Source organism: Bombina bombina, chromosome 4, assembly GCF_027579735.1.
Source record: "Bombina bombina isolate aBomBom1 chromosome 4, aBomBom1.pri, whole genome shotgun sequence".
Taxonomy (NCBI): domain Eukaryota; kingdom Metazoa; phylum Chordata; class Amphibia; order Anura; family Bombinatoridae; genus Bombina; species Bombina bombina.
In genome coordinates, this window is record NC_069502.1 from 1,021,635,791 (window position 1) to 1,021,658,781 (window position 22,991).

The 22,991-nt window shown below is 37.9% G+C and overlaps 1 protein-coding gene across 2 annotated transcripts in view; it reads left to right on the forward strand.

Moving 5' to 3' along the window:
• KIF16B (kinesin family member 16B) overlaps positions 1–19,453 on the forward strand; it is a 999,411-nt gene extending 979,958 nt beyond the window's left edge. For both annotated transcript variants that reach the window (XM_053712121.1, XM_053712122.1), the window contains one exon: positions 18,057–19,453. In XM_053712121.1, the coding sequence (XP_053568096.1) occupies positions 18,057–18,215 (159 nt within the window). In that variant the 3' untranslated portion in view covers positions 18,216–19,453. The remainder of the gene's footprint in view (positions 1–18,056) is intronic.
• The last annotated feature ends 3,538 nt before the right edge of the window (positions 19,454–22,991 follow it).

The following is a 22,991-nucleotide window of genomic DNA, read 5'->3' on the forward strand; positions in this document are numbered from 1 at the left end:
AAGACCATTGTCATATGGTAGATATTCAGCCAATGTTTTTATACATAGGCGCACACATATGAGACAAATATTTCTATTGCCAACAAACCACTCAGACGATTTGGGGTGTCTGATTTTTATGTGAAGTTTTATCTACCACCAGCGCATTGATTTTTAGTTGTAACCTAAACATAGTCATTTTTAATATTAGCTAAAATTTTAGCCGGGTGGTCAGTAAAATCATCTGGGGGTCGCACCCACTAAAAAGGTCCTAGGGAGAGCAATTTGTTAGTTTGTATTTGCTACTAATCCACACTTGCTTCCACAGCTCTACTGGCGGAAAGGGACAACATTTTAATGTCCCTTTAAGTAACTTTTATTTCATCCCTGCAAAAAAAGAAAACAAAGAAACACATTTACAAAGACATGTTCCCATTTCCATGTCCAATAATGTAGCAGCAAGCAGTTTGAAATGCACTGTGGTGACCGAGATTAGACTTAGAGTGCACAAAGCGCGTCCCGTATAAACCTGTTCTTGAAGGTGCAATCTCGTTTGCACGTCTCCTAAGCAGATACAATTTTTCAATGAAGCGGGTTTGTGCGTCACAATATCACTACTGTTAAAATCCAATATAAAAAGATAATATAAGTCCCTTCAATAGAAACCCATAGTCAGCATCTTGTTTTACGATTACTCCAAAATGGAAACATTGTTTTAACAAACAATACAAATTAAAGCGACATTAAAGACTAAATAGATTTTATAACCATAGCATTGTGGTTATTCCACACCTTCAATTAGTCATGGGTGCAGCCATGTTAAAATCTATCTTTCACTACATTCCAGTGCTGACATATTTCCATATGTGCAGCAACTCTCCTTCTGACACTTGCAGTGTAACCTAGGTTCCATAATGGCAGTGCCCATGCGTAGAGGTAGATTTAGTATTTAGTGTCCCTTTAACATAGTAAAAAGACAATACTTGTGAAGTATGTGGCTTTAAGAAAAAAACTTAATTTTTTATAAAAAAAAAAGTATTTTTATTTTATTTAAACTGAGAATAAGAATGAAGGGTCTCAATTTGAATCTGTACAGGTACAGATTCACAAGCAGTGGCAGTACTTATTTGCATAAAGGGTTAATGCATACATTGAAGGAATAGGAAAGTCAAAATGAAACTAGCATGATTCTAATGGAACATGTCAATTTAAAGGGACACTGTACCCAAAAAAATCCTTTCGTGATTTAGATTGAGCATGAAATTTTAATCAACTTTCTAATTTACTCCTATTATCAAATTTTCTTCATTCTCTTGGTATCTTTATTTGAAATGCAAGAATGTAAGTTTAGATGCCGGCCCATTTTTGGTGAACAACCTGAGTTGTCCTTGCTGATTGGTGTATAAATTCATCCACCAATAGAAAAGTGCTGTCCAGAGTACTGAAACCAAAAAAAAATCTTAGATGCCTTCTTTTTCAAATAATGATAGCAAGAGAACGAAGAAAAATTGATAATAGGAGTAAATTAGAAAGTTGCTTAAAATTGCATGCTCTTTCTGAATTACAAAAGAAAAAATTTGGGTACAGTGTCCCTTTAAGACGGTTTTAAATTCACTTCTATTTTCAAGTTTACTTTGTTCTCTTGGTATCCTCTGTTGAAGAAAAGAATATGTACATATACCACACTACTGAGAGTTCGCTGGTGATTGGTGTCTACAAACATTTGTCTATTTCTTGTCTCACAAGATATTTTCAGCTAGCTCCCAGTAGTGCATTGTTGCTCTGGAGCTGACTTTATCAGTGTGCTTAATCCCTTTACAGGGGTTAACCACACTGTTGTATGCAAACAGTATTGCAATAATAAAATGCTCTAGCAAGGGAATTAAAGAATGCTTGTGCAACAAGCTTTTAAACTCTTTGGCATTAAAAGCTTCTAATGAATGAAATTAATAATAGTTGTTTTCAGTTTGTCCCAAGTATGGAAATATTAGTGTATATAATTACATATATTCTCAAACATTCAATGTCATGGTCTCCTTGAAAATAAAACCAAAAAATCAATCTATTTACATCTAATTTTATTGCATAATAATGCCTTAAGGCAACTTTTAATTTCACCCTGCGGCTTTACCTTTTTTTCTCTATATGCAATTAGTTCTCTGTTCTGTTCTCATTATTTGAAATTAAATTATATAATAATAACAGATAACATCAATGAGCACTGTAAACCACCCACTGTGTTCCATTTATTTATTTTCTGGTTTTAACTTAGTTAAAAAAAGATTTGTGCTATAGTTTGTTAGATATAGTTATTAGTTATATGGAATGCAAACCAAATAATTTAAGTACTATAAATATATATACAGGCGTACCTCAGATATATTGTGAGTTCGGTTCCAGACCAACGCAATAAATTGAATATAACGTGTCAAGTCCAGCGGGAACGCATGGGAACAGATTTCCTACACTTTTTGCAAGTGGAACTAAGTTCCCCTGGACAGAGAAAATAAATACTTCAGTAAACACTGCTGCTGCTGATGGGAGTAGCTGGAGCACAGTCTGGTAAGAGGGATAATGAGATCCTCTAGTAATGATGACCACTGCTAGATAAATCCTGAATGCAGGTTCGCTTGCGTGAATCTGCAGTCAAAGGGTATAGAAGGACTTAATAAATCAAGACCTAAAACATCAGACGTTCATATGTGTCTAGTTTAGTTATTTTAAAGTTGTTTTATAAGTTCAGTGTTTCACCCCAAAAAATGTGCACATCAAGCAGGGGAGAGCCATGTCCTTCCATCTTTCTGCTACCTCTCTGATTGAAATTTTTTTATGTTCCTCCAGAGATAGTTGGGAAGAGGTTTGCAAAGAAAATAGTCCTGGCAAATTACAGGTGTTTGTGAAACATCTTGTGGTAGGATAAACCCAATTATTTTATTTTATACACCAATAGTATGTGCAGTCTGTTTATCTATGTTGGTGTCTGTATTTCTATCAATTTATGGTCAGCAGACCAGATTCTCAGAATGCTGACCTGTGCAAGATAATGTATTTGCTGCAGATTCAACCTTACCAGTTTCATCCAAAGTGAAGGGTGATCTGTTTTGCTTTCAATGTTACTGTGCCCCTTATGCCTCCTGCTTCCTCTGCAAGTGTTACTTGCTTCACATTTATTTGGTTTATGTGTTAATGGTAAAAGACAATCACACTCAGCCACTTTGTGACCATAATTTAACTTTAAATCACATTATCATTGTTTCTTACTGCAGAGTGAGTGCACACACAAACCTTACCAAGATCATATCAGATGTTTAAATTACAAAGCCTTAGACATCCTGGGTAACATCGCCTAAAATTTTACTAAGGTTCTTAGCTTTTTGAATTATTCAACATCATCTTTATACTAATGCCCCTTCATGTGTTCTAAAACGTGTGTGTCTGGCTTCTCAGTCTTCAGTATCATTTGAATCCTAAATTACAAATGAAAATTATATCCTTGCCATGTAAAAATGAAACCGTGAATGTCCATTCTCGGGCCCAAAGGCAACCATTCAGCCCTTTATTGGTTTTCATTTGCTTTAATTTATCAGAGTGTATAGATTATATATATATATATATATATATATATATATATATATATATATATATATATATATATATATATATATATATATATATATGTAAATACAGTGCATATAAAAGCTATATATACACACACTATACTGTAGCCTATTAAGTGTGCAATAGCATGTCTAAAAAATACTTTGTTAAAAAATACATGCTAACCATCATCTGGCCTTCAGTTAGTCATAATCTTTTGTCTGGTGGTATGTATATAAGTGCATGTATGTATGAATGTATATATATATATATATATACAGTATATATGTGTGTATTTGTGTTTATACGTGTATATATGTTGGAAAAATGGTGCTGATGGACTTTATACATGGTTGCCACAAACCTTCTAAAAAGAACAATATCTGCGAAGATATATATATATATATATATATATATATATATATATATATATATATATACATACACATACACAGTATCTCACAAAAGTGACTACACCCCTCACATTTTTGTAAATATTTTATTATATCTTTTCATGTGACAACACTGAAGAAATGACTTTGCTACAATGTAAAGTAGTGAGTGTACAGCCTGTATAACAGTGTTTGCTGTCCCCTCAAAATAATGCAACACACAGCCATAACTGTCTAAATCATTGGCAACAAAAGTGAGTACACCCCAAAGTGGAAATGTCTAAATTGGACCCAATTAGCCATTTTCCCTCCCCGATGTCATGTGACTTGTTAGTGTTACATGATCTCATTTGTGAATGGGGAGCAGGTGTGTTAAATTTGGTGTTATCGCTCTCACACTCTCTCATACTGGTCACTGGAAGTTCAACATGGCACCTCATGGCAAAGAACTCTGACAATCTGAAAAAAAGAATTGTTGCTCTACATAAAGATGGCCTAGGCTATAAGAAGATGGCCAAGACCCTGAAACTGAGCTGCAGCACAGTGGGCAAGACCATACAGCAGTTTCGCAGAACAGGTTCCACTCAAAACAAGCCTCACCATGGACGACCAAAGAGGTTGAGTGAACTTGCTCAGCGTCATATCCAGAGGTTGTCTTTGGGAAATAGACGTATGAGTGCTGCCAGCATTGCTGCAAAATATGACACTTTGGGCCCAATTTGGGCATTTCCACTTAGGGGTGTACTCACTTTTGTTGCCAACGGTTTAGACATTAATGGCTGTGTGTTGAGTTATTTTGAGGGGACAGCAAATGTACACTGTTATACAGGCAGTACACTCACTACTTTACATTGTAACAAAGTGTCATTTCTTCAGTGTTATCACATGAAAAGATATAATAAAATATTAACAAAAATGTTAGGGGTGTACTCACTTTTGTGAGATACTGTATATATATATATATATATATATGTGTGTGTGTATGTGTATATATATATATATATATATATATATATATATTATGACAAAACTAATGGGATTGTGTATAATGGAATCTATATTTCCCCAAAATTTCGACAATGTTCTTAGTGGAATTAAAAATATATTAATTGTGTATCATGGACCGGGAATTCACTCCACAGGTTGGATGTGGCAGAGAATTGCAAGTTTTCCCTGCAAACTAAGGCCTAGATTTGGAGTTTGGCGTTAGCCGGGAAAACCAGCGTTAGAGGCTCCTAATGCTGGTTTTAGGCTACCGCCGGTATTTGGAGTCACTCAAAATAGGGTCTAACGCTCACTTTTCAGCCACGACTTTTCCATACCGCAGATCCCCTTACGTAAATTGCGTATCCTATCTTTTCAATGGGATCTTTCTAACTCCGGTATTTAGAGTCGTGTCTGAAGTGAGCGTTAGACATCTAACGACAAAACTCCAGCCGCAGGAAAAAAGTCAGTAGTTAAGAGCTTTCTGGGCTAACGCCGGTTTATAAAGCTCTTAACTACTGTGCTCTAAAGTACACTAACACCCATAAACTACCTATGTACCCCTAAACCGAGGTCCCCCCACATCGCCGCAACTCGATTAAATTTTTTTAACCCCTAATCTGCCGACCGCCACCTACGTTATACTTATGTACCCCTAATCTGCTGCCCCTAACACCGCCGACCCCTGTATTATATTTATTAACCCCTAACCTGCCCCCCACAACGTCGCCTCCACCTACCTACACTTATTAACCCCTAATCTGCCGACCGCAAAGCGCCGCCACCTACGTTATCCTTATGTACCCCTAATCTGCTGCCCCTAACACCGCCGACCCCTATATTATATTTATTAACCCCTAATCTGCCCCCCACAACGTCGCCTCCACCTGCCTACACTTATTAACCCCTAATCTGCCGACCGGAGCTCACCGCTATTCTAATAAATGTATTAACCCCTAAAGCTAAGTCTAACCCTAACACTAACACCCCCCTAAGTTAAATATAATTTACATCTAACGAAATTAATTAACTCTTATTAAATAAATTATTCCTATTTAAAGATAAATACTTACCTGTAAAATAAATCCTAATATAGCTACAATATAAATTATAATTATATTATAGCTATTTTAGGATTTATATTTATTTTACAGGTAACTTTGTATTTATTTTAACCAGGTACAATAGCTATTAAATAGTTAATAACTATTTAATAGCTACCTAGTTAAAATAATTACAAAATTACCTGTAAAATAAATCCTAACCTAAGTTACAATTAAACCTAACACTACACTATCAATAAATTAATTAAATACAATTCCTACAAATAAATACAATTAAATAAACTAGCTAAAGTACAAAAAATAAAAAAGAACTAAGTTACAAAAAATAAAAAAATATTTACAAACATAATAAAAATATTACAACAATTTTAATCTAATTACACCTACTCTAAGCCCCCTAATAAAATAACAAAGCCCCCCAAAATAAAAAAAATGCCCTACCCTATTCTAAATTACTAAAGTTCAAAGCTCTTTTACCTTACCAGCCCTGAACAGGGCCCTTTGCGGGGCATGCCCCAAAGAATTCAGCTCTTTTGCCTGTAAAAAAAAACATACAATACCCCCCCCAACATTACAACCCACCATCCACATACCCCTAATCTAACCCAAACCCCCCTTAAATAAACCTAACACTAAGCCCCTGAAGATCTTCCTACCTTATCTTCACCCTGCCAGGTTCACCGATCCATCCTGAAGAGCTCCTCCGATGTCCTGATCCAAGCCCAAGCGGGGGGCTGAAGAGGTCCATGATCTGGCTGAAGTCTTCATCCAAGCGGGAGCTGAAGAGGTCCATGATCCGGATGAAGTCTTCATCCAAGCGGGAGCTGGAGAGGTGCATGATCCGGATGAAGTCTTCTATCAACGGCATCTTCAATCTTCTTTCTTCCTGATCCATCTTGCAGACCTCCGACGTGGAACATCCTCTTCTCCCGACACCTACTAGCCGAATGACGGTTCCTTTAAGGGACGTCATCCAAGATGGCGTCCCTTGAATTCCGATTGGCTGATAGGATTCTATCAGCCAATCGGAATTAAGGTAGGAATATTCTGATTGGCTGATGGAATCAGCCAATCAGAATTTAGCTCAATCTGATTGGCTGATTGGATCAGCCAATCGAATTGAACTTGATTCTGATTGGCTGATTCCATCAGCCAATCAGAATATTCCTACCTTAATTCCGATTGGCTGATAGAATTCTATCAGCCAATCGGAATTCGAGGGACGCCATCTTGGATGACGTCCCTTAAAGGAACCGTCATTCGGCTAGTAAGCGTCGGGAGAAGAGGATTTTCCGCTTCGGAGGTCTGCAAGATGGATCCGGAAGAAAAAAGATTGAAGATGCCGTTGATAGAAGACTTCATCCGGATTATGGACCTCTTCAGCTCCCGCTTGGATGAAGACTTCATCCGGATCATGGACCTCTTCAGCTCCCGCTTGGATGAAGACTTCAGCCGGATCATGGACCTCTTCAGCCCCCCGCTTGGGCTTGGATCAGGACATCGGAGGAGCTCTTCAGGACGGATCGGTGAACCTGGTATGGTGAAGATAAGGTAGGAAGATCTTCAGGGGCTTAGTGTTAGGTTTATTTAAGGGGGGTTTGGGTAAGATTAGGGGTATGTGGGTGGTGGGTTGTAATGTTGGGGGGGGGGGGTATTGTATGTTTTTTTTTACAGGCAAAAGAGCTGAATTCTTTGGGGCATGCCCCGCAAAGGACCCTGTTCAGGGCTGGTAAGGTAAAAGAGCTTTGAACTTTAGTAATATAGAATAGGGTAGGGCATTTTTTTATTTTGGGGGGCTTTATTATTTTATTAGGGGGCTTAGAGTAGGTGTAATTAGTTTAAAATTGTTGTAATATTTTTATTATGTTTGTAAATATTTTTTTATTTTTTGTAACTTAGTTCTTTTCTCCAACATAGGTGTGTCCGGTCCACGGCGTCATCCTTACTTGTGGGATATTCTCTTCCCCAACAGGAAATGGCAAAGAGCCCAGCAAAGCTGGTCACATGATCCCTCCTAGGCTCCGCCTACCCCAGTCATTCTCTTTGCCGTTGTACAGGCAACATCTCCACGGAGATGGCTTAGAGTTTTTTAGTGTTTAACTGTAGTTTTTATTATTCAATCAAGAGTTTGTTATTTTAAAATAGTGCTGGTATGTACTATTTACTCTGAAACAGAAAAGAGATGAAGATTTCTGTTTGTATGAGGAAAATGATTTTAGCAACCGTTACTAAAATCCATGGCTGTTCCACACAGGACTGTTGAGAGGAATTAACTTCAGTTGGGGGAACAGTGAGCAGTCTTTTGCTGCTTGAGGTATGACACATTCTAACAAGACGATGTAATGCTGGAAGCTGTCATTTTCCCTATGGGATCCGGTAAGCCATTTTTATTCAGACAGTAAATAAGGGCTTCACAAGGGCTTATTAAGACTGTAGACATTTTCTGGGCTAAATCGATTCATATATTACACATATTTAGCCTTGAGGAATCATTTAATCTGGGTATTTTTGTTAAATAATATCGGCAGGCACTGTTTTAGACACCTTATTCTCTAGGGGCTTTCCCTAATCATAGGCAGAGCCTCATTTTCGCGCCGGTATTGCGCACTTGTTTTTGAGCAGCATGACATGCAGTCGCATGTGTGAGGATCTCTGATACATAGAAAAGACTTTCTGAAGGCGTCATTTGGTATCGTATTCCCCTTTGTGCTTGGTTGGGTCTCAGCAAAGCAGATACCAGGGACTGTAAAGGGGTTAAAGTTAAAAACGGCTCCGGTTCCGTTTATTTTAAGGGTTAAAGCTTCCAAATTTGGTGTGCAATACTTTTAAGGCTTTAAGACACTGTGGTGAAATTTTGGTGAATTTTGAACAATTCCTTCATACTTTTTCGCAATTGCAGTAATAAAGTGTGTTCAGTTTAAAATTTAAAGTGACAGTAACGGTTTTATTTTAAAACGTTTTTTGTACTTTGTTATCAAGTTTATGCCTGTTTAACATGTCTGAACTACCAGATAGACTGTGTTCTGAATGTGGGGAAGCCAAGGTTCCTTCTCATTTAAATAAATGTGATTTATGTGACACTGAAAATGATGCCCAAGATGATTCCTCAAGTGAGGGGAGTAAGCATGGTACTGCATCATTCCCTCCTTCGTCTACACGAGTCTTGCCCACTCAGGAGGCCCCTAGTACATCTAGCGCGCCAATACTCCTTACTATGCAACAATTAACGGCTGTAATGGATATTTCTATCAAAAACATTTTAGCCAAAATGCCCACTTATCAGCGTAAGCGCGACTGCTCTGTTTTAGATACTGAAGAGCATGAGGACGCTGATGATAATGGTTCTGAAATGCCCCTACACCAGTCTGAGGGGGCCAGGGAGGTTTTGTCTGAGGGAGAAATTTCAGATTCAGGGAAAATTTCTCAACAAGCTGAACCCGATGTGATTACATTTAAATTTAAGTTGGAACATCTCCGCGCTCTGCTTAAGGAGGTATTATCCACTCTGGATGATTGTGAGAATTTGATCATCCCAGAGAAACTATGTAAAATGGACAAGTTCCTAGAGGTCCCGGGGCTCCCAGAAGCTTTTCCTATACCCAAGCGGGTGGCGGACATTGTAAATAAAGAATGGGAAAGGCCCGGTATACCTTTCGTCCCTCCCCCCATATTTAAAAAATTGTTTCCTATGGTCGACCCTAGAAAGGACTTATGGCAGACTGTCCCCAAGGTTGAGGGAGCGGTTTCTACTTTAAACAAACGCACCACTATACCCATAGAAGATAGTTGTGCTTTCAAAGATCCTATGGATAAAAAATTAGAAGGTTTGCTTAAAAAGATGTTTGTTCAGCAAGGTTACCTTCTACAACCAATTTCATGCAGCTAATTCTTTCACCCTAGACGCCACTTTGCAATTGGCTAGGTTAGCGGCGAAGAATTCTGGGTTTGCTATTGTGGCGCGTAGAGCGCTTTGGTTGAAATCTTGGTCAGCGGATGCGTCTTCCAAGAACAAACTCCTTAACATTCCTTTCAAGGGGAAAACGCTGTTTGGCCCTGACTTGAAAGAGATTATCCCTGATATCACTGGGGGTAAGGGCCACGCCCTTCCTCAGGATAGGTCTTTCAAGGCCAAAAATAAACCTAATTTTCGTCCCTTTCGTAGAAACGGACCAGCCCCAAGTGCTACGTCCTCTAAGCAAGAGGGTAATACTTCTCAAGCCAAGCCAGCCTGGAGACCAATGCAAGGCTGGAACAAGGGAAAGCAGGCCAAGAAACCTGCCACTGCTACCAAGACAGCATGAAATGTTGGCCCCCGATCCGGGACCGGATCTGGTGGGGGGCAGACTCTCTCTCTTCGCTCAGGCTTGGGCAAGAGATGTTCTGGATCCTTGGGCACTAGAAATAGTCTCCCAAGGTTATCTTCTGGAATTCAAGGGGCTTCCCCCAAGGGGGAGGTTCCACAGGTCTCAATTGTCTTCAGACCACATAAAGAGACAGGCATTCTTACATTGTGTAGAAGACCTGTTAAAAATGGGAGTGATTCATCCTGTTCCATTAGGAGAACAAGGGATGGGGTTCTACTCCAATCTGTTCATAGTTCCCACAAAAGAGGGAACGTTCAGACCAATCTTAGATCTCAAGATCTTAAACAAGTTTCTCAAGGTTCCATCGTTCAAAATGGAAACCATTCGAACAATTCTTCCTTCCATCCAGGAAGGTCAATTCATGACCACGTTGGATTTAAAGGATGCGTATCTACATATTCCTATCCACAAGGAACATCATCGGTTCCTAAGGTTCGCATTCCTGGACAAGCATTACCAGTTCGTGGCGCTTCCTTTCGGATTAGCCACTGCTCCAAGGATTTTCACAAAGGTACTAGGGTCCCTTCTAGCGGTGCTAAGACCAAGGGGCATTGCAGTAGTACCTTACTTGGACGACATTCTGATTCAAGCGTCGTCCCTTCCTCAAGCAAAGGCTCACACGGACATAGTCCTGGCCTTTCTCAGATCTCACGGATGGAAAGTGAACGTGGAAAAGAGTTCTCTATCTCCGTCGACAAGGGTTCCCTTCTTGGGAACAATAATAGACTCCTTAGAAATGAGGATTTTTCTGACAGAGGCCAGAAAAACAAAACTTCTAAACTCTTGTCAAACACTTCATTCTGTTCCTCTTCCTTCCATAGCGCAGTGCATGGAAGTAATAGGTTTGATGGTAGCGGCAATGGACATAGTTCCTTTTGCGCGCATTCATCTAAGACCATTACAACTGTGCATGCTCAGTCAGTGGAATGGGGACTATACAGACTTGTCTCCGAAGATACAAGTAAATCAGAGGACCAGAGACTCACTCCGTTGGTGGCTGTCCCTGGACAACCTGTCACAAGGGATGACCTCCCGCAGACCAGAGTGGGTCATTGTCACGACCGACGCCAGTCTGATGGGCTGGGGCGCGGTCTGGGGATCCCTGAAAGCTCAGGGTCTTTGGTCTCGGGAAGAATCTCTTCTACCGATAAATATTCTGGAACTGAGAGCGATATTCAATGCTCTCAAGGCTTGGCCTCAGCTAGCAAAGGCCAAGTTCATACGGTTTCAATCAGACAACATGACGACTGTTGCGTACATCAACCATCAGGGGGGAACAAGGAGTTCCCTGGCGATGGAAGAAGTGACCAAAATCATTCAATGGGCGGAGACTCACTCCTGCCACCTGTCTGCAATCCACATCCCAGGAGTGGAAAATTGGGAAGCGGATTTTCTGAGTCGTCAGACATTACATCCGGGGGAGTGGGAACTCCATCCGGAAATCTTTGCCCAAATTACACAACTGTGGGGCATTCCAGACATGGATCTGATGGCCTCTCGGCAGAACTTCAAGGTTCCTTGCTACGGGTCCAGATCCAGGGATCCCAAGGCGACTCTAGTAGATGCACTAGTAGCACCTTGGACCTTCAAACTAGCTTATGTATTCCCGCCGTTTCCTCTCATCCCCAGGCTGGTAGCCAGGATCAATCAGGAGAGGGCGTCGGTGATCTTGATAGCTCCTGCGTGGCCACGCAGGACTTGGTATGCAGATCTGGTGAATATGTCATCGGCTCCACCATGGAAGCTACCTTTGAGACGAGACCTTCTTGTTCAAGGTCCGTTCGAACATCCGAATCTGGTCTCACTCCAGCTGACTGCTTGGAGATTGAACGCTTGATCTTATCAAAACGAGGGTTCTCAGATTCTGTTATTGATACTCTTGTTCAGGCCAGAAAGCCTGTAACTAGAAAAATTTACCACAAAATATGGAAAAAATATATCTGTTGGTGTGAATCTAAAGGATTCCCTTGGGACAAGGTAAAGATTCCTAAGATTCTATCCTTTCTTCAAGAAGGATTGGAGAAAGGATTATCTGCAAGTTCCTTGAAGGGACAGATTTCTGCCTTGTCGGTGTTACTTCACAAAAAACTGGCAGCTGTGCCAGATGTTCAAGCCTTTGTCCAGGCTCTGGTTAGAATCAAGCCTGTTTACAAACCTTTGACTCCTCCTTGGAGTCTCAACTTAGTTCTTTCAGTTCTTCAGGGGGTTCCGTTTGAACCCTTACATTCCGTTGATATTAAGTTATTATCTTGGAAAGTTTTGTTTTTGGTTGCAATTTCTTCTGCTAGAAGAGTTTCAGAATTATCTGCTCTGCAGTGTTCTCCTCCTTATCTGGTGTTCCATGCAGATAAGGTGGTTTTACGTACTAAACCTGGTTTTCTTCCAAAAGTTGTTTCTAACAAAAACATTAACCAGGAGATAGTCGTGCCTTCTTTGTGTCCGAAACCAGTTTCGAAGAAGGAACGGTTGTTGCACAATTTGGATGTTGTTCGCGCTCTAAAATTCTATTTAGATGCTACAAAGGATTTTAGACAAACATCTTCCTTGTTTGTTGTTTATTCTGGTAAAAGGAGAGGTCAAAAAGCAACTTCTACCTCTCTCTCTTTTTGGATTAAAAGCATCATCAGATTGGCTTACGAGACTGCCGGACGGCAGCCTCCTGAAAGAATCACAGCTCATTCCACTAGGGCTGTGGCTTCCACATGGGCCTTCAAGAACGAGGCTTCTGTTGATCAGATATGTAGGGCAGCGACTTGGTCTTCACTGCACACTTTTACCAAATTTTACAAGTTTGATACTTTTGCTTCTTCTGAGGCTATTTTTGGGAGAAAGGTTTTGCAAGCCGTGGTGCCTTCCATTTAGGTGACCTGATTTGCTCCCTCCCTTCATCCGTGTCCTAAAGCTTTGGTATTGGTTCCCACAAGTAAGGATGACGCCGTGGACCGGACACACCTATGTTGGAGAAAACAGAATTTATGTTTACCTGATAAATTACTTTCTCCAACGGTGTGTCCGGTCCACGGCCCGCCCTGGTTTTTTAATCAGGTCTGATAATTTATTTTCTTTAACTACAGTCACCACGGTATCATATGGTTTCTCCTATGCAAATATTCCTCCTTAACGTCGGTCGAATGACTGGGGTAGGCGGAGCCTAGGAGGGATCATGTGACCAGCTTTGCTGGGCTCTTTGCCATTTCCTGTTGGGGAAGAGAATATCCCACAAGTAAGGATGACGCCGTGGACCGGACACACCGTTGGAGAAAGTAATTTATCAGGTAAACATAAATTCTGTTTTTTATTTTTTGTACTTTAGCTAGTTTATTTAATTGTATTTATTTGTAGGAATTGTATTTAATTAATTTATTGATAGTGTAGTGTTAGGTTAATTGTAGGTAGTTTATTTAATTAATTTATTGATAGTATAGTGTTAGGTTTAATTGTAACTTAGGTTAGGATTTATTTTACAGGTAATTTTGTAATTATTTTAACTATTTTAGCTATTAAATAGTTCTTAACTATTTAATAGCTATTGTACCTGGTTAAAATAAATACAAAGTTACCTGTAAAATAAATATAAATCCTAAAATAGCTATAATATAATTATAATTTATATTGTAGCTATATTAGGATTTATTTTACAGGTAAGTATTTATCTTTAAATAGGAATAATTTATTTAATAAGAGTTAATTAATTTCGTTAGGTGTAAATTATATTTAACTTAGGGGGGTGTTAGTGTTAGGGTTAGACTTAGCTTTAGGGGTTAATACATTTATTAGAATAGCGGTGAGCTCCAGTCGGCAGATTAGGGGTTAATTATTGAAGTTAGGTGTCGGTGATGTTAGGGAGGGCAGATTAGGGGTTAATACTATTTATTATAGGGTTAGTGAGGCGGATTAGGGGTTAATAACTTTATTATAGTAGCGCTCAGGTCCGGTCGGCAGATTAGGGGTTAATAAGTGTAGGCAGGTGGAGGCGACATTGTGGGGGGCAGATTAGGGGTTAATAAATATAATATAGGGGTCGGCGATGTTAGGGCAGCAGATTAGGGGTACATAGGGATAATGTAAGTAGCGGCGGTTTACGGAGCGGCAGATTAGGGGTTAATAATAATATGCAGGGGTCAGCGATAGCGGGGGCGGCAGATTAGGGGTTAATAAGTGTAAGGTTAGGGGTGTTTAGACTCGGGGTACATGTTAGGGTGTTAGGTGCAGACGTAGGAAGTGTTTCCGCATAGCAAACAATGGGGCTGCGTTAGGAGCTGAACGCGGCTTTTTTGCAGGTGTTAGGTTTTTTTTCAGCTCAAACAGCCCCATTGTTTCCTATGGGAGAATCGTGCACGAGCACGTTTTTGAGGCTGGCCGCTTGCGTAAGCAACTCTGGTATCGAGAGTTGAAGCTGCGTTAAAAATGCTCTACGCTCCTTTTTTGGAGCCTAACGCAGCCTTTATGTGGACTCTCAATACCAGAGTTATTTTTATGGTGCGGCCAGAAAAAAGCTGGCGTTAGTTTTTCGGGTCGTTACCGACAAAACTCCAAATCTAGCTGTAAGGTTTTTTCACCTGCAGTTAGTTAATGTCAATTTGCTCTTGTTAAATAGTGTGTGCTGAGGCTGCTAGTTAGAGCCTGTATGTGACAGAAAGAATTTATGCTGACGTTGTGCTGCTGTCTAAAAGTTCTATGCCTGTAAGTTTGAAGACTATTCCTAATTTTGTAGTTGTGTGGAAGAGCCACATAACTTTAGTCAGGACTGCTTTATTTTGTTTATAAGCGCTATTGTGCAAGGATTTATTTTGTTTTTGTTTATGTTAAAACTTTATTCTTGAATATTGTCTGTGAATAACAGGCCATGGCCTTTACATCTAAATCCAGTGTGTATGATGTACTTTCTGCTGTGAAGACTATGGGGCTGATTTATCATGGCCTGAATGGGGCCAATTACCCCTGTTTCCGCCCGCCGGAATCAGGAGTTAGGAAGCAGCGGTCTTCAACATACGATCGGGTTGATTGACACCCCCTGCTAGCAGCAGGTGGCAGCATTGCACAAGCAGTTCATCAGAACTGCTTGTGCAATGATAAATGCCGACAGCGTATGGTGTCGACATTTATCAATGTCTGGCGGACATGATTGCTACAGTGGATCATGTTTGCCAGACAAATGATAAATTTGCCTCTGTGTGTGAAAGCTATTCCAGGGACACAATAATATACAGTATATTAAAAAAAAACTTATTCTTAAATGATGAAAGCTCAGTGATGCCACATCATTTGGGCTTTATGAAAGGAAATACATTGCATGTTTTTAAATCCTTAGCTTAAAGGGACAGTAAACCTTAAAAATAATGTTATATAATTCTGCACATAGTGCAGAATTATATAACATTATTTAGGTGCTATAGCCATAAAATCATTTTTTACCTTTTAAAATGTAAAAATGTCAGCGCTTTTACAGACCCGCTCTCTGCTGAGCGGGTCTGCAATATTCAGTCAGCGCATCGGGCCAGCTGTATAGTCACAGCCCGGCCCGATCGCGCCATAAGACTAAGTGCAGCTCGCTCCTGTCACAGGAGCGAGCTGCACTTAGTGCTATGGCGCGGTCGGGCCGGGCTGTGACTATACAGCTGGCCCTATGCGCTGACTGAATATTGCAGACCCGCTCAGCAGAGAGCGGGTCTGTAAAAGCGCTGACATTTTTACATTTTAAAAGGTAAAAAATGATTTTATGGCTATAGCACCTAAATAATGTTATATAATTCTGCACTATGTGCAGAATTATATAACATTATTTTTAAGGTTTACTGTCCCTTTAAGAATGAGTCTTATTTTAAATACATTTTTGTTCAAATGCTAATAAACTTGGAAATAGGGTGTAACTAAGGATATGCATTGTAACACTCCCACTGAACCTTGCAACCTTAAACAGAAAATACCCTCGTTCCACTGACCATCTTTTTGGCTTAAAGGGATAGAAAAGTTAAAATTAAACTTGCATGAATCAGAAAGATCATGTCATTTAAAACCCTTTTAAATTCATTTCTATTTTCAAATGTGCTTCGTTTTCTCATGTTGAAAACGAAGAAGCTCATATCCTACACAAGTGGGAGCTTGCTGCTAATTGCTGTCTGCTCACATTTGTCTCTTGTGATTGGATATCTAGATATGTTCACTGTTCCTTCAGCAAAGGATAACAAGAGAATGAAGCAAACTTGAAAATTGTATGTTCTATCCAAATCATGAAAGAAAATGTTAGGGTTTATTGTCCCTTTAAGTGTTTAAATCCCATGATAAATACCAAATTGCAAAAAATATCTCTCCCTCACCATCCTGTTTGGGGAAGAATATTGATTTACATCACTAACACCATAGAGCGATACCCCATCTATATTCTTAGGCATCATTACCATATAGCTGTTAGCTTATTTGCTTGTTTTTCAGATTGTTTGTATATAGTGTAACAACTGAGAGGGATTTGAAAGGAGACCTACTTCAAATTTGCTCCGATGTCAATATTTTTTGTTTCTCTTAATGCAGTACCTTGTTGAGAAGCATACCAAGGAGTGACTTCATGGTATATTGCAATAAAGCCCTTGTGGAGCAGAGTGCAGCATGCTGTTTTACCTGCCTATTGAGAGAACTGATATATATATATAGATAGATAGATAGATAGATAGATATAGATATACAGTATATATCATACATATTTTTTGCCTTACAAAACTATCTTTTTTTTCTCAGCTTTCTCCTTATTTTCAACAAAATATAAATATAATTTAGATGCAGTATAATAGTATGCATACATAATTATTTAATGTATACCTATTAATATTTCTGAACTTTATTAATTTGTTGCTTGTTTGTTTTTTTTTAATAATAAACTAATTTGATTTAGGAGATTGATCTTAGAATTGTAGAAATACAGTTTAAGGGACATAGAAGTCAAAGTTAAATGTTTCGGAGAAAACTATTTTACCTATTGACAAATTAGAAGATGAGTTTGAGGTGTGAGTGCTAATCCACCTGGGACTATATATATAGATAGATAGTAAAGGTAAAGAATATTTTCATTTTCTTTTATAATAGTTTGATATTAAAGGGATAGGCTCCATTTGTGGTCTCTAAGGATTGTAATTTCTTTATCTTTTTTTATGAGAGTCATTTTAATGTATTATAGAGCAAGTACGTGTAACTCTAGAAAGCAAAAAAAAATGGTTACTCTCTGCATTACAGCAGAAAGCAAAACATTAGCAAGTAGTTTTATGATTAAAGGGATAGTAAACCCACATTTTTACTCCTATTTTCAAATTTTCTTTGTTCTCTTGGTATCTTGAAAAAGCTTAGGAGCCGGCCCATTTTTGGTTCAGCACCTGGGTAGTGCTTGCTGATAATTGACTACATTTACCTACCAATCAGCAAGAGCAACCCGAAAATTGGCCCAGTTTCTAAGCTTAACATTCTTGCTTTTCGAATAAAGATACAAAGAGTACGGAGAAAAATTGATAATAGGAGTAAATTAGAAAGTTGCTTAAAATTGCATGCTCTATCTGAATCATGAAATAAAAAAAATGTGGTTTGCTATCCCTTTAAGTCATGCCATGCATTCAGAACACCAGGGTCAATATATGGATTTAAAAGCGCAAATAATGTTTTTCACTAACTCACCGTTTTTATTTACTTTCTAGAAGTACCTAAGAAGCTTCTTCTCTGTGATGTTGAAGTCTCCGTCATCTCCTTTGCATATTGATAAAGTTGGCCTAACACTCTCCAAGCACACTATCTGCGAATTCTCACCGTTCTTCAAAAAAGGAGTTTTTGACTACAGTAGTCATGGAACTGGCTAAGAAATTTGTGCCTTTTATGTAAAGACTTTGGAATCTCAACTAGCACTGTCATAGGGTTTCTGGAATTAAATGAATAATGTAATCAATATCTGACCTTTTGTGTAAAATAAGTAGCAAATATTTAAATGCCAGTAGTATATAATAACAGAAACAAAATCTCTACAAACTTTACGTGTGAATAATAAGAGATGGAATGATTGTAACTTATTATTCCATAAAATCACATCTGTTTAGATATGCAATCAACTTTTTGCTGATGAAGCTAAAGACCGCTGTGTATATTCAACAATTTTAGAATATAGAAGTAATTTATGGTGACATTTTATCTTTATCTATAGAAGGCAAAAATAATTTTACATAAATAGACCAACAATACCTAGAAATTTGAATTTGCTTAGACAATGGGCTCCATGTACGAAGCAGAGAAAGCTGCTCTGGAGGCTTTGTGGGGCAGGTTCGCAGATGCAAACCTGCTTCTGAGGTGGCAAGGGAAAATCACAGAGAGCTGTGGCGGGCGGACAGCTTCGCGAGTTGAGAAGCTGGCCGGTCGCCGCTTAGTACATGGAGCCCTATAGCTTATTTATATTACTCAGGACTGATTAAGCAATACACAGCACATTTTTTTAGGTTGCTTTTTTTGTGCGTTACTTGTACATATATGACATTAAAGTGTACGGCTCTATTTTACAATGAATTACTGTGTACTAAAACCCACACATTAAACATCCCATTACCAAAGCACTAATATGTTTGTTAACTAAACTGTTATTATTTGCAAAGACTGTAAATTTTGTTACTAGTGATGTTCAATATATGTAGATAACCCAGTTAAAGGTTGCTAAACAGTAAAAACTATAATTGCATTTTCTGAGCTTGCTAAATAATTTAAGCGCTTACCTTACCATAAAGCAAGCATACAGCACAAACTCCTGGGAATTGGTGATTCACAACAGGTCAATATTGTTTGCTGTGCAAACACAATTTTATCAACAGTCTTCTAATGTATTAGGTTTGTCATACTGCTATTTAATTTATACTTAAAGCGATACAAACATCAGGGGGTTTTATGGGAGTATGTTTGATTACTGTGACATTTCCTAATATCTTCTTTATATATTAAAAGCCCATTAATATAAAGTGTGTTCTGAATACATGACTTTTGCATCCATATATACATTATATAGACTTAAAAAAGTTATCTAAATGTATTCTGTTGCATAAAGAAATTTGTTAGCCAACTGCCTGTTTTTGATTCACTGTCTTATAAATGGTATTTATGTATTCCACAAGTAGAGAGATAAAATTTGATTAGCCTGTGTGACGAACCAGGGTTATCCAACCCTGCTGCAGTCACTTATTTGGCACAGAAAGGGTTATCAGACCCCTTCTACTCTCACTAATATGTCACAATCTAGCCACACCAGACAAGCTTGTGATTTAGTTCAGTGGGTGCAAGGGTTAACAACACTCTCCAGTCTGTACTAGACGTAAAAGAAATGCCCAAATCTCCTCTTTAATGCCACCCACACTAAACTAACTACAATATCTAAGCTGCCACCGCTTATAATTAATTAAAGGGAAAATCCTAAGAAAAAACCCAGACTTACACATTAATTCTCTGAATACAATTTAGCAGAAAATCACCTAAATTATACAGTTCTAATATTCCAGTCTCTTTCAGTAACATGGTTCAATTATTAGACAAAGGCCAACACTTAATAAAGGAATTATTTATTATGCCAAAAATATTATGCACAATGCATTATTAATTAAAAGTTGTTACAAATACAATTACACACATCAAACAAGTTAAAATAAAATGAAGAAAATAACAGACCTAATACTTTCCTATCTTATAATTCTGCCCCCAGGGAGATGGACAAGATAAAATGGTCACTCACGCTGTGGAAGCCTTCCTTGTAGAATGAACAACTTTACATGTTGAAACATCAAACTTTATACATATTTTCCAGAGATCAAGTTGCCTGACCACACCCTCCTGGGCAGGCTAAGAAACCCCCCTGTCCTTTATGACCTTCAATAAACTAAACCCTTGCCTTAAATTATAGAACATATTCTAATTTCTGCTAGGTAAATCTATCTTCATATATACATACCGGGAATATCTTAGTTTCATTGGGAGATTCGGTTTGATATCAAATATGACATAGGTTGTCATATTTCCCTTCATTTAATGTCATAACCGTTTTAACCATGTATATACATTATACCAATGTCCTTTTATTGACCTCCTCAGGATATGGGGAAGAAGGACTGTGTTGTATCTCTGGAGCTGATAGCTTGACCAATAAAGCTCTATTCAGTGTATACTACAAAGCATTTATGAGGCTCCTGGCACTTCAAAGAAAACACAAACAAGCACAGGACACAATTCTTCTTGAAAAGCAAAAAACTGTTTTTAGTTCACAAACTAAACGGAATTAACCCCTTGGCAGCTAAATCCTGAGGTATTCGTGACAGTCTGTTTTTTTAAGTGATGTGTTATGTAGCAAAATGTTACTAGAGACAGAAATGTGCTCAGCATCACCAAGAATGGTATCTACAGTGTTAAATGGTTGGCAGACAAAATAAATATCAGTAGCATAGTAGCTACAATCTGCTATCACCATACATACATATTACACATTGCCTTTTACAATATCATTATACTAAGTGTCATACTGTTTATATTGATCCTACTTAAAAACAGTGCCTGATTTACTCATGGTGGCAATTTCCTCTTATGTTTACAAATACGAAAAGAACACATTTTATTCATAAACTAAGATTTTCAATGTCTTTGTGTGCGCATATATATATATATATATATATATATATATACACACACACACACACACACACACACAGGTAGCCCTCAGTTTACGCCGGGGTTAGGTTCCAGAAGGAATGGTTGTAAATCGAAACCATTGTAAATTGAAACCCAGTTTTTAATGTAAGTCAAAGGGAAGTGAGGGAGTTAGGTTCCCGGCCCCTCTCAAAACTGGCATAAGTAACACCTAATACATTATTTTTAAAGCTTTGAAATAAAGACTTTAAATGCTAAACAGCATTAGAAACCTAATAAAATAATCACACAACACAGAATATATAATTAAACTAAGTTAAATGAACAAAAACATTTGCTAAACAGCATTATAAACCTAATAAAATAATCACACAACACAGACTTTACTTGCATTTTATCTGCAAACAGTTCTTTCTATGCATTCCAATCTGGACTGATTTATAGACAGAAAGATCTTGTTCCTTTGCAAGCTGCTCGATAGCTCAGGTCTGGTTAAACTGATTAATTTCAGCTTGCTTGGCTTGCATATCTTTGCTGCAACACAAGCGGACAGCTCCACCTACTGGCTATTTTAATCAATGCACTGCTTCTTAATGCTTTTCAATAGCAGTCACATGACTGAAAAGAAGTTTGTTATTCTGAAACGGTGCAAATTGAACCATTGTAAACCGAGAGCTACCTGTGTGTGTGTATATATATATATATATATATGCATATATATATATGCATGTGTATATATATATATATATATACCGTATATGTATATGTGTGTTTATATATAATTTACACATCTGTATGTACCTGTATATATAAGATGTATCTGGATGTCATTTACAGCAACATTGAAAACTTTAGCAGAGGTGAAAACAAAGTGCTAGTCAGCATATCCTCTGAAATATTGTTAATAACTTGTAGTATTGGACATGGACCATCAACTCTGGAGAAATATTCATAAAACCTTTTTTATGCACCTTGTGATATAAAGAACAATATCTCTGCTTGACATTTTTGTTAACACAATTAAATGCAAGTACAATATTGATTCAAACACATTTTGAATTTGAAAGTTTTTGTATAGCCAAGAACTGCTTTCTGATCACTTCATTTTTTTAATTGCAAAGCAATTATAATCACAATGTAATCTATACTCAGTGGCACTTATTTTTAAATGATAATTGTTATTGAAATGTTGTCAACTACGTAGCAAATAGCAATATAATTTTTTGGGGGAAGACTAGCTATAACTTTTAGTATGTTACCGCATATCTTTGATAATGCACAGATTACGTTGTGAAAATATTATTTGCTGGTCTAAAATTTTGTCAATTATCCATGTGTGCGAAGTATATTTGCAATATACTGGAAATTCTTATAGCCTGTCTCTACGAGTGTACTTCGGCATGACTTGACATTTGTAAGATCAAAAATTTAAATAATGTTTATATTTCTAATTCCATAATGAAATTGTATGTAAATAATTAACTTACCACCAGTATGCGTCATCTGTTTTTGTCATTTTTTTCCCCATAAATATTTGTAGTTACAGAATTGAATGTAGTGCACATAAATATTGGTGAGATTTGTATAGTAAATCAGATGTTGCCAGTGCCTATTTGAACCTTGGGAACGCTAGGATTCAAATCTTGTCAGCAGCAACTCATCTTCTCATTCTTCTGAGTACTATTAAAGGGGAAAACGATGCCTGTTGAAGCGAAGCTACAATCAATTTCCACTGCATACTGAATGCTTGCTCCTGTGATTTATGTCCACATAGGCTCTAGCATGGCTCTAGACATGTATACTGCTGGGGATAGTCAGTGATACAAAGCAAATTACCTTTTTAGTATAACAATAATTCTTGCTCTTTTAAATTCACATTATGAAAATTACAATTTATTTATCAATTTAATGGTAGATAAAAGTGAAAAAAAAAGAAAATATGCAAATATGTTAGAGCATTTTATTATTGC